This window comes from Cyprinodon tularosa, unplaced genomic scaffold (assembly GCF_016077235.1).
Source record: "Cyprinodon tularosa strain WSP-4 unplaced genomic scaffold, ASM1607723v1 ctg1047, whole genome shotgun sequence".
Lineage (NCBI taxonomy): Eukaryota > Metazoa > Chordata > Actinopteri > Cyprinodontiformes > Cyprinodontidae > Cyprinodon > Cyprinodon tularosa.
Window position 1 is genome coordinate 205071 of NW_024037835.1, and position 12966 is coordinate 218036.

At 36.5% G+C, this 12966-nt stretch overlaps 1 protein-coding gene across 1 annotated transcript; it reads left to right on the forward strand.

The window, feature by feature from the left end:
* The first annotated feature begins 1235 nt into the window (after positions 1-1235).
* LOC119782506 (secretory phospholipase A2 receptor-like) lies at positions 1236-11938 on the forward strand. Its single transcript, XM_038283509.1, has 9 exons — positions 1236-1324; positions 1521-1612; positions 1711-2088; positions 2228-2578; positions 3846-3965; positions 4898-4969; positions 7122-7202; positions 9709-9783; positions 11528-11938. The coding sequence occupies exons 2-9, from the start codon at positions 1579-1581 to the stop codon at positions 11620-11622; spliced, it is 1206 nt and encodes a 401-aa protein (XP_038139437.1). The 5' UTR covers positions 1236-1324; positions 1521-1578; the 3' UTR covers positions 11623-11938.
* Positions 11939-12966: the final 1028 nt, after the last annotated feature.

Here is a 12966-nt window from a genome sequence, read left to right on the forward strand (position 1 = left end):
CGCTGGTGTTGGTGTTTTGCAATTCAAATGTTGATATTTGTCCTCCATGCACAATTTCTTAAAAAAACAGGCAAAACATCCTCCTGACAGATTACCATCAGCAGCAGATTAAAATGAGGTCTCTGTAAAAAGCAGGAAAGAGGATGTAAAATAGAGTAGTTGACATTCCCCTGTTGTGACTCTTTTCCTTATAAAAGCCTCTTTTTATGAAACATTGAAAAAGAGGTAGATACAGTACAGTCAGCCCTTAAGCTGGGAAAGGCATGCTAATACTATTAACAGATGGGTTACGTCATTTTAACTTAAAAAAAAAAAAAAAAAAAAAAACATAAAGGCTCAACCATTAAACTCGTTCATATAACATTTGAAGTTATTTATTTATTTAGTATTTAAAAATATATTTAGAATCAAAGATGTACTTTTCTTTAGAATCATAAAAAATGAAAAATGAGAACATCATTGCATTAATCCCGCTCCGTGTATTTAATTTGTATGTTTTATTGAAAATTTGTCAACAATAGAGATAGATTCAAACATAAACATTATGAACAAACGCAAAACCTACAGAACTCATTCAATTTTGTTGCATTTGATCACGGGATAAAAAAAATCCAAGTACCTTCTCCAGCAGAAATAAATTAGAGCGAGGTTTTATTGGACACAGAGTGAGAGTTGAACAAAGTGATTCCAATAAATCCACTTCAGCCTGTTTCAGTTTATTGTAGAGGCATGTGTCTCCCTTTCAAGAATGGGATATTAGATTAATAAGTTTCTAATTCTAAATCCCCACAAAGTGTAAGTGATTGAGTGAAAAAGTGTTTGGCTCTGTCTTAGTCCGCTCCAGGGTGACTACCTTAGACCCTCACTACCACGTCCCCTCAGTTGGACCATGTTTAGCAGGGATAAAAAAAAAAAAAAAAGATAATAAATGGATGCCTTCCCTTTTGACACATAGACTCACTGTGTAAGATGTTGAATCTGAGTTTCCCTCTCTTTATATATATATATATATATATATATATATATATATATATATATATATATATATATATATATATATATAAAATAGTAAACTGAAATAATAAAACGTCAAACATACTGATTCTGTTTGCTCACCTCCTCATAAGACCTCAAGCTCATTCATGCAAATTAACAACATACCCGCATGGAATTTTTTTTTTTTTTCAGTTAATATACAAATTTCTTTCCTGAGGCAGCAAAACTGATCTCTATCAGGTGGGACAGAGCATTAAATGAAAACTGGCTTTGACACAAGATTAGGATAATGCAACTTTGAAATCTGATTGGGAGGACAAAACCAGATGTAAGTTTCTCCTTTTTATTCAGTTATTTTCATATATTCTCATTTGGAGTGTTTATAGATTATATTTTGAAAATTTCTCTTAAGTCTTCTTTACTTATTGCTTTTTGATGTTTCTTCAAATACATATAGAGATTTCTCGGGTAAAAAATTAGTTTCTTTTTACTGAGAAAATTTAAATCGTACAATCATCCAACAGAAAACAACGCAAAAAAACAAAATATACCAGCAAAGCAGTTAAATCCACCAAAGGAAACATGCAGTGGGATCTACTTCTGGTCACTTTGTTTGGTAAGAGATCCTGTGTTAATGCTGCAATGGACACATTTAGCCACAACTATTACAGACAGTTATACATGCTAATTCAACCTGCATTTGTTTCATTTTAGCTCAGCACTATTTAATTTTTTGTCAGCTGTATGAGTATCACTACATAGAAGAGGAAAAGCCCTGGATTGAAGCTCAGCAATACTGCAGAGAGAAGCACACTGACCTGGCCACAGTGTTTAACTTCACAGAGATGGAGAGACTCCTCAGTATCTCAGCAGGGGATATGAAGGAGGCTTGGATTGGTCTGTATGATCAGACGGATGGTATCAGAACCTGGTACTGGTCTCTGCCTGGAGTGGAGTTCAATGAGACAAACTGGTATGAAGGAGAACCAGATGATAGAGAAACGGAGAACTGTTACTTTATACAACGAGACAATAATCTTCAATGGGAAGACATTTCATGTGATTTTGAAATTTTTTTCATTTGCTATAATGGTGAGCATAAATATATTTTTTATACAAAACTATGGGGATAATGTTTGGTTGATAGATACAGCATTGCTGACTATGATAAACTAAATCCTTTTTGCACTAATTTATGTTTTTTAATTCTTATATTTCTAACTCTTTACAGAAAGTAACACATCACAGAAATTCTACCTGATTGAACAAAATAAGACCTGGCTGGAAGCTCAGAGTTACTGCAGAGAGAAACACACAGACCTGATCAGTGGACTGGACCAGCTACAGGATGAACAATTCCTAAATCTATTTAATCTTACAAAAAACCAGTATGTGTTCATCGGTTTGTTCAGAGACACCTGGAGTTGGTCAGATGGAAGCAACTTTTCTTTCAGACACTGGAACCTACAGTATGATGATGATAACTACAACAGCGGTCAATGTGCCGTCACTGTGTTTGATGATGAAGGCAGATGGAAGAATGAGGACTGTAGGGAGAAAAAACCCTTCATCTGTTATGATGGTGAGTTTAATTAGTTCATACTTAACACATAACATCTCCCTATTGAACTTTAGTCTGATATATGAATTGGATAATGTTTTCAGTTGTATGTGCTTTTAAAGTAATTTATCTTTTTAATCCTTTAAAGCCTCGACCATGCAATAATTGACAGAAAATTCAGTTTTTTATTTAGAGTTGTCATTGAACTCTCTGAAAAATGAAAGAAAAGAATATATATATATTTTGTAAAAATTAAATTCGATAATTTATTTGCATCAATTTTGATACATTAGGCATTTCTGTAGAATATTATATACGTTTTCTGTCCATTACATGTGTCTGATTGTGTAAGTCAGGGTTTTTAAGATCAGCAAGATCACACTGATGATGCAAAGTCCTCAAAAACTCATGTATCAAATATGATACAATTGGTTTTAAAGGGTTAATTCTGCTGTTCACTAAACGGGTTGGTGCTTGTTGGATCAATGTGCTGTTGTGACCCCGCAAGGCTAATCTCACTAATCCGCACTGCCAAATTTTACCAGTGAAGCCTATAGTTATTCATATAGTTATTCAGATTATCTAAAAGGTCCAGCCCTTGATACCCACTAATGCTATTGTAGAGATTCCACATACCAAGCCAAATAATGCAAGTAAACTATTGAGTAGTGTGTATAATATTTACTTATTTATATACAGTACATTTCTGCTCTTCAAGTGCAATTATCCAAGTCAATTCTGTGTAGCCTTTCCTTTAGCTCTCTACTGCGCAGATTTTTTTTTATATCTAAAGGAAACATATTCCAGGAAATTGCAACTTTTTAATACTTTTTTGTACAACATACACTCTTTTTATATTGTCTATCATATTTTTTTTTATCTTTAATGGCATCTTGCTTGTACTCTGCCCGTTGCAATCTACATAACCTACTGGAACCAGAATTTTCCTGAAGAAGTAATCCCAACGGATACATAAAGTTGAGTCTTAGTATAAGTCTAAGTCATACACTAGCTGGGATTAAATGTCCTCATTAAGCGTGAAAGTGTAGGTGGGATTTAAATATGGCTGCTCTGCAAATAAAAACCTTAGATTATGAGTTATTGGGATGCAGAGCCTATTTTACAATACAAACTGTTTGCAAATCTACATACCCAATAATCCCCAAACCAAAGACTAATATTTTGCTGAGGTTAAATGAAAACAGACTAAAGTTTAATGGGAATATTTCAGAAAGTCAATGTCTCAACCCTTTTCTCTCATTGCATTTTCATATTTTTGTTTCATCAGCTGCAATGACATCAGCAAAAAATACCACAAACCTCCATTCGGACGTTGGACTTGGACCACATAATGACACTGGGATAAATCAACCGATGATACGACGTTATATCTTCTCTCCAAACAAAGGTAGAAACTGAAGATTTACAATACTTTACAGCCATTGCATATATGAAAAAGGAATTTTTTTGAATTTCAATCTTTTCTTGAAAGAGCATAAGCAAGCAACACTTTGATATACATCCCTAATAAAAAGCTAAAAAAATAAAAATACTCATTAGAAACAGATCTGAACAGGATAAGAGTTATAAAAAATATCAAAAAATGATAAAACAGGAAGAAGGATACTATTGAAAAAATGACTTCTGAATTGTAACGATCCTCTAGGGACTGTTGTTTTCAGTTCCTAGAGATGCTAGTTGTATAGTTTCATTTACTAAAATAGATTGGTGGGTGCGGGCCCAGAATGTCTAATCGGGAAGATCTAGACTATTCCAGGTGGACAGGTCTTATTTTTGTGCCACATTTATTTATTTTTTATGCCGGAGTGGGTGTCTGCCTCCACTGGCAGCTTTATTTTTCTCTGCACACCTCGATGTAAAACAGCAGTGCACTCACTGGCAGGGGAGCTCAAGTCCAGTCCTCAAAAGCTACCATCCTGTGACATTTAGATGCATCTCTTCTCTAAAAAATCTGAATCTAAAGACTCAATCCCCTCACTTAGCTATGCAGAGGCATTGTAAAAAGCCATTTATTTGATTCAGGTGTATTCAAAATTGGGTGCATCATTAAGTTGCAGACTAGCAGTTCATGAGGACTGGACTTGAGCACCCCCGAGCCAATGGTGCCTGGAGAAAGCCAGAATTAAAAAGGGGAAAACTCTGGAAAAGTTTGAATCGTGCAAATACATCAATCATAAACAAGGTAAGGCAAGATTTTGAACTTTGATTGCAAACCACTGAACATTGCATTTTGTGGTGTTAAGATACATTATTTAAGGGTATATTGCTTAAATAATAGCATGATTCAATGCAACATAAATGGGAATGTTTCTCTTGTAGACCCTCAGAGTGAGAACAACTATACAACAGCACCAACTACCACCTATGAGAAAAACAAGTTTAAATCTAAAGGTAGGCTTATTCATTAAGTGAGTATTAAGCTATTGTTACGAATAGTATGGTGCAGTTCTGTATGATCAGAATTTTTTTCAAGTGTTGCTCAGTGTCAGAAGCAAAACCAGTAATGATGGTGGGATTGCTCCTGTTAGTATAGAACAAACAGGTGTTCTAAATGCTTCTATACCTAAGTCATATAAGTGACCAATTATATTTTTTTAGCATAAAAAAAAAGTAATAACACAAAACCCACAGGTGAAAGGGATATTATGAAATAAATCCCAATATTTAGCCCTGGAAATATCTTAATTCATGAAGTCTAAGGCTATGTTTACACAGAAGCCTGAGTCACCCAAATCCCATTTTTTGCCCATATGTGACCTGTTTCTGATCTTTTCATGACAGTCTGACCTACACAGATTCGATTTATTACGATGCGACCCAGGCCACTTGGCTATGTGGTCCTGAATCCGATACTTACAGTTTTTTCAAATGTCACCTGTGTCTGAATGGCAAGGTCACATTCAACCTGTATGCCATTAATACTCAACAAAGGTCACTATTCTGCTTCTTGATATGCAGAGGCGGCAAGAAAAACAACCACCATTGCGGGTGATGATCCGGAGAGCAATGTTTACTTTTAACCTTCTTGAAAAGATTGTGTTGTTAAGGTTGGAATATGATACTAGATTCGCTCCAGCACTATTTTTTATGTTTACTTCCATTAGACATGGGCAATGTGGAGTCAACAAGTCATCTCCATGTCATGTATTTGACAGCCACTGAAGCAGGTGAGTCCAATCTTCACCGTGAATTAACCTGTGCAGATTGGACTCACCTGGTTAATTGGCTGGGTAGATTAAATACATGACATGGAGATGACTTGTTGACTCCACATTGCCCATGTCTGACTTCCATAAACACAGAGCAAACGTGCTTGCGATGTCATTGCGTCCTCTACTGCTCATGGGGGACACTTAAGTTGTATGAATGCAGATTTCACAGGAGATTATATACAAGTCGCATATATTTGGAAATGTGAACGGCCACTCAAAAAAAATTGTATTTCACAAAAAAATCGAAACTGTGTTAACGATCTTGGTTCTGTTGGTTTTCTCTAAGTTTTCAGTTTCACGTTTATCCATGTTTTCTTTGTTCTCTGGCTTTGTTGGTGTGTTCTGGATTTATTTAAGTTTCTTAGGTTTTCTTTCCTTGTCCTCTGTTGCCCCCTTGTGTTTCCTTTTCCCTTTGCTTCCTCATCAGCTCTAGTCACACATGCTCCTTATCAGCTCATTAGTCCTGTCTTTGTTCAGTCAGCCATAAATACACTCCCTCTGCAGTCCCTCAGTGCTAGTTCCTCGTCTTACTTTGTCTCACCCTGGCTCCTTGTGATAGTTTTCCCCTGATGTCTCCTTGGTTCTGGTTAGTGTTTAATTTTTATGTTGGATTTTTGGATTCCTGTTTTTGCTACCTGTGTTATCCCATTAAATCATGAAGGAACTCGCCCCTGCCTCTCAGCCTCTGCATTTGGGTCCTCAAAAAAACCTCCAAACCAATCGTGACAAACTGACAATGAAACAACCGTACTTTATAATTTAATAGAAGTATTTTAGAAAAAAAAAAACTCTTATTTAAAAGCCTTCACAGAACAATTTGATGCTGTAGGCTTAACCTGTAAGTTTGCAAATACATGGTGTTTAACAATATCTCATTATTTTTAGTAGGTCTGTCTTAGACTTGAAATTAGATTTAAACTTGTTCATAATATCTTTTTATTTATTTAAAAAAAATACATTTTAGGTAAAAATTGTTCAGACAAAAAAGCCCAGAGATAGAAGGGGAGAAGACAAATTGGCTGGAAGTCTACATGCCCTATATTACCCAGAGCTCAGACTAATAATCAGCTGAGGCTAATTAAAACAGACTTAAGTATGATGGTAGTGATCAGCCAGTCATTGCCTCAACACTGCAAACTAGCCAGTTCTGTTCTCAAGGAATCTTTTATTTTGTAAAAAGATAGAATCGGTTTTTAATATTTAGAACAGATTGGGACTGAGTGGGTTTTGCTACACTGAGGACACAGCCTATCTGCACTCTATTGAGCATCTTTTTGAACTTTATTTTAATTATTGCTGCCACATCTCTTACCAGCTTTTCTCTATTTCAGATTCTACTGAAGATATTGGTTTATCAATGGCCATTGGTTCAACTGTATTTGTGTTCATTGTCATCATTATTTGCTTTGCAGGTAAGAAACTAAGATCCAAATATCAATTCATTTCCAGGACAAAACTAAACACAGGTTATTACTGCATATACATCAGATAATAGTTCATTAACAGCTGCTTAAAAGAATAAAAAAGAAAAAGAATCCAGTAATTCTTTCCATTTTCTATCCTGGGCCTGCTGTGAGTTTTAAAGATAAAGGCCCTAAGGTTACTTTGCCGCGACTGAACTATTTGTCCTCTATCCTAATGATCTAGTAACCAACAATGTGTGGACATTATTCCAAATTACAGCTTTATTTGATTAAAAGTTTGAGCTTGTTTTTTGTCTGTTTCTTGACTATTACACTTTTTTTAATTTAGTGCTCAAATATTTAATATGTTAATAAAGCCTGGTATTTTGTTCATCAATAGCCCGCTGTAGGTACCAGTGTCACTACCTGATCCATGCAGGAAGCAAGATCCGTTCGGCAAATGCGCCATCAGTTCATTTGCGCATGCGCTTCCAGATATACATCTGGGTCAACTTCGATTTTATTTTGTTAAAAAGACCGAAATGACGTTTTTCCCTATCCAAAAACAGTAAGCGTATTAAAATGTAACATCTTTATGGTTAAAGGCACACTATGCAACATTTTTCAGTTAATTAATGTGTTCCATAACGTTATGGATGATTAAATGATTCATTTCAGGTTGAACAAAGGTATTCTCGGCCGCCCTGGTGGTCTGTGGGGGAAATACTGCACTTGCAATTGCAGGAGCACCGACCCGCACCCACAGGCTCAGAAGTCTCGCGAGAGTCAGTCTTGCTTTACGGCGAGAACTGCTACACGCCCCCAGTTAAAAGCATTCTCGTTGCTAGCACAGTGGCGATCTTTGTGCAGTTATGCTACGTTCACGCAGCAAAAGCAGCAAAATCGCGTCTGCTGCTTCATTTTTGCTGCTTGTACCAGTTAGTTCTGACGCGCGGCTGAAGCAGCTTTGCTGCTCTGGCTGCGCGGTGCAAAAGTGTGTCTGACGCGCGTTGGGCGGAGCTTCACTATCCTTTCTCTGCCTTGCAGCTATATCTGCTGTGATCAGTGGGAATAAAGTAGTTTTAATATGTGTTTAAGTGAGAAAATACACCTGAAAACATAATCAGTGCAGTCAGTTCATTCAGATCATCATCCTGCCTTCAATATTTTTTCTGTCGAAGCCGCTCAGACCCCCACATACCAGCGGTGCGCCGACAGTAGGGATCCCTTCATCAGAAGCCTCTGGCCGGGTCGCCTCCTCGCGGCTCACCGCGGCAGCTGGTAGGTGTTTTTCATCTAAATAATCCAAGCTGCATATTCTGCCGGCAGATTTCTGCATTTTAAGTTAATTTAGGCATCAATAAACTGTTTAAGAGGAGTGATCATAGCCTCTGATCATCAGCGCTGTGTCTCTCTCCCTGCGTCAGATGCTTAAACGCGACTGACGCGCTGCTTCAGCTGCTCAGACGTGCTGCGCCTGCTGCTCAAAACCCGCCGCGGGACCTTTTGCTGCACCTTGACGCGCGTCAACCATTGACTTTGCATGTAAACTCGCTGCTTCTGTCGCGCCAGCTGCGGTGTGAACGCAGCATTAGTCATTCGTTGCGTTCGCCTGTCTGCTAAGCTCAAAACAACCGCGCCTTGCTTGACGGAGAAACCAGGAGAACAGCTGTGCATATTTACGACAGTGCACTTTTACTTTCGCCCTCTGGGGGGAGCCTCGCTGGAAAATCAACACCGGTTGCATAGTGTACCTTTAATAATGTATTTCTTAAAAAAAAAAAAAAAAAAATGTTAAAATCCTTTGTTTTATCACTCATCTCTGCCTGATTTGCACCGGAAATGGGATCCTACGGTACATCCGGTGCCTAACTTTTTTGGCTTTGGATTTAATCATAAATCTCGTCTTTTTGAGTTTTATGTTTTCATTTTGTTTTAACCTTATGGTATATAGTGTGAAATCTAAAGAAAGAAACAACTAAAATGCAGATAAACATTGTTTAATCATATTTTGCCTGTCTGCTACGTGCATTTCTGATGATGACCTTAGAGAAGCAGTTTAACGAACAAAAGTCATAAAACATTTTTTAAAGATGTGTATAAGTATTCTTTAGTGAGTTAAGTATAGAAATAAGTAATTTTAGTAACATAATTACATTATTTAGGAACACCCAGATGTATATCCTTGGTGTGTACACATTTTGAAAATTATAAATTGTTAGAAAAGGTTTACTTTATCACAGAAACCCTTGCAGTAGGGGGTTAGAAAGGATCTTATTTGGAAGTTTCAGTGTTATTGTAATTTATTACAGTGTTAAACCAATTATAATTAATTCAAGTCTTGCTTAATTTAGAAGCATGTTAACATTTTGTTTTGTTATTTTCCAGTCATGGTAGTCAGGTTCTTTTTCAAAAGACAGGAGAACAGTTTAGGAAACAACTAGAGAGCGCTTTATGTTATCATATGTGATATAACGTTGGATAATAGTAATTTTCTCTGGTTTCTGTATGAAAGCAGCACGAAAAGGGGGAAACAGCAGAGATAGAGGATCAGACCGGAATGTGGAGATAAGGATGGAACAAGGAGCTGGTAAGAAGCGTGACTAAAAATACTGTTTGGTTGCTCACAAAATGACTCAATAACTGCATTTTGATCTGTAACTGTGAATCTTTTAGGTGCAATTGTCTAATAAGGTGATAGAATGGTGACTTTTCTAGCATGTGCCTTCCTTCGGCTGATGATTGGTGGGATAGGCCCCAGCCCTCCCACAAGCTAAGAAAAGGATAGGAGTTCAGAAAATGAAAAGAGCAGTTTATTAATTTGTCTTAATTTTGGTAACATACATTTTTTTCAATGAGTGGTAGTGTGATGCTCAAATATCTGAGTATTTAAATAGTGTTTGCAGTTTGATGCAGCAGGTTTGGTTCTCCAGCTAGCACCAACCTAGGATTAGTTAGTGTATCGGGTTTATCAATTGGCGGGACAGGTTTCAAATTGATTTCTCATAGGAGAACACACTTTCTGCAGTTTGTATTCTTTTTTTTAAGTTAGACTTATGAAAACTGAGGCAAATTAAATGGAAATACTAAAAATCTTTTACTGGTAGTAATTCCTGAAGAGCTTAGCAGGTGATATTGTGGTTCCAGCACTCCCTAACATGCTCCTTTACATGTTGCTCTAATTACCTATTAGGCTTAATTCTTACTTAAATCCTCTCAGACAAAAAGTTATTTTCCTAAAAAAAGTTGTTAATAATGCCAAAATGTGCAATGCTTGTTACTGTTGTCTTCTGCTTCATGTGGGACCGGGGTTGTGGGGCAGCAAACACAGCAGAGACTCCCAGTCCTCCCTCTCCTCAGACACCTCCTCCAGCTCCTGATGGAGATGCCTAAGGCGCTGCCAGGGCAGCAGAGACATATTCCCTCCAGCGTTTTCTTAGTCATTAAATATTTTGTGGGCTTCCATGTCACTACCTGATCTATACCGGGAGCAAGATCCGTACTATCAGCTCATTTGCGCACGCTCAACCAGATATACATCCCGGTTGCCCTTGATTTTAGAGATTGAAATAATTTTTTTCTCTCCCTAAAACTTGAAGGGGTACTAAACTAAAATGTGTAAAAGCTTTCCGTTTATTTTTTGAGAAAATAAATGTATTTTAATCCTGTTTTATCACTAGTCCGTGCCCGACCTTTCCAGGTAATTTCTACATCTAGTCTTTTGAGTTTTATTTTTGCCTCTCATTTTAACCTTCTTTTATATAATGTGTAATCTAAAACATAATATTTTAAAATGCAGATAAACACAGTATAATCAAATTTTTGCCCGACTGCTCTGAGCATGTCAGATAATGATGTCAGACAAGCAGTTTAATGTAGGGAAATTAAAAAGGATCCAGTTATCTAAGAAAAGTCCATTTTTACCAGACATGTAATTTAGCATTCTGCAATTTAAGGATAGAAAAAAGTACTTTTAGTACCAAAATTAGTTTATTTGTGGTGACCTGGATGACTATGCTTGCACATGCGCAAATGAGCTGTGGTACGGATCATGCTTCAGGTAGTGAAAAAAAAGAAAAACTATTGAGGTTTCATTCGGCTCATTAAACATGTTTTAGTCATAAAGGGTCAAATAAAAAGAAAATGTCAAGTCATTTTATAGCTATTTTTCAGTAAAAACACAAAATTTTTCTTTAACTTTCCATTTCTTTGCATCATATTTGTTCTTTAAACAACAGCAACATATGCTGAACTGATATGATGCTGATATCTTATTGTTATTTAGTAATTGGTTGGATTTTTCATGATGTCAATTTATCTTCATTTTGGTTTAGGTCCCAACGAGAATTTGGATGAATTTGCCTCCTGCTTTGGTAAATGCTTCGGTGAATTCTTCTGCACTGTCTTAAAAGCTGCTGCTGATGAGTAAAGTTAATCAAAACAAAGTGCTCTTAAAAAAATGAAAATTAAATCAATTAAAACTGAATTATGCTCTATATAGATTATATTTAGCAGCACTAATCCGAAATCCTTTTCATTTTGCTCGAGTAAATGAAATAACAAAATAAATCCAGGACTTTCCGACACTTGCTTCTCAGTGTATCTAATGATTGAAAATATTAACCCCTGCTGCTCCAGCTAACAGACATTTAGAATGACAAACCCACTAAAATCAAATTTTCCCAGTCAGTAAAAGACCAGCCCGCAGGGTTATAACTAACTAAAAAAAAACAAACAAAAAAAAACATATAAATCTGCTGTAGTCTAAGAACAGGGATTTACAGAATATTAATTACATTTATATGCTTGATTTATAGATAAGATTCCTTCTCTGATGGCAAATATAAAACCCAACTGGTTAAATACACCCTCCATTGATCTAAACACATAAAATCTTGGTGTAATAATTTTCTTGCGTGTTTGGTGTGAGGGATTGCTTTGGAGTCAATGAGTCGCTGCGACCAGCTGGTTTTCCTTAGAAAACTTTAATCCACTCTTACTGTATGATCTGGTTGAACTGTCTGTAAAGTGCTTATAGATGATGTTTTGTGAATTATTACTGTGAAGATAAACTGGATTGAATTTAAATTGAATTTAGAAAAGCAATGGATTGCATTTATATTCATAAACCTTTTCCACACTTTTTCACATTACAGAATCTTTTATAGAATTAGTTTTGAGAAACTGACAAAATGGAGAGTTCTAAGGTAACTCTGAGAAGTGACAGAGAACCATAGCTTTCAACATAACAACTATTAGCCATTTATTCCACCATTCTGGCCTTAATTAAAAACTGAAAGCTTTAGGAAGTGTGGTTTGCGGTTTCCCACCAGTGATTTAGCAGAATCAGAACAACAAGCAAATGAAAGGAGGTTCTCTGGCCCAGTTTAAACCTTTTTCTGCCTATTGTAAAGACTATTAATGATTTTGTATTCAGCATCCCATGCTTCAGCATGGTGGATGGAGCTTTTCTTCAGCAGGGATTGGGAAGCCAGTCAGAGATGGATGGAGCTTATTATAGGGTTGTACTTGAATAAAACCTGAAGATTAGGGACCACAGGACAAACACCCAACTCAGAACTTGGGTCAGAAGCATTACTCTGTGTTAAATTGGCCTTGAGATCACATGCATAAATATGCATCACCAGGTACTAATGTAAAGGTAATTTAATGTTCCATATTCCTATATTTTGTGTGTATTCTTTTGCGTGGGGATATGTGTTACGCATATTTAAAGAATTACTGTCCCATGTATTGTAGCTTGTGGGCAGGG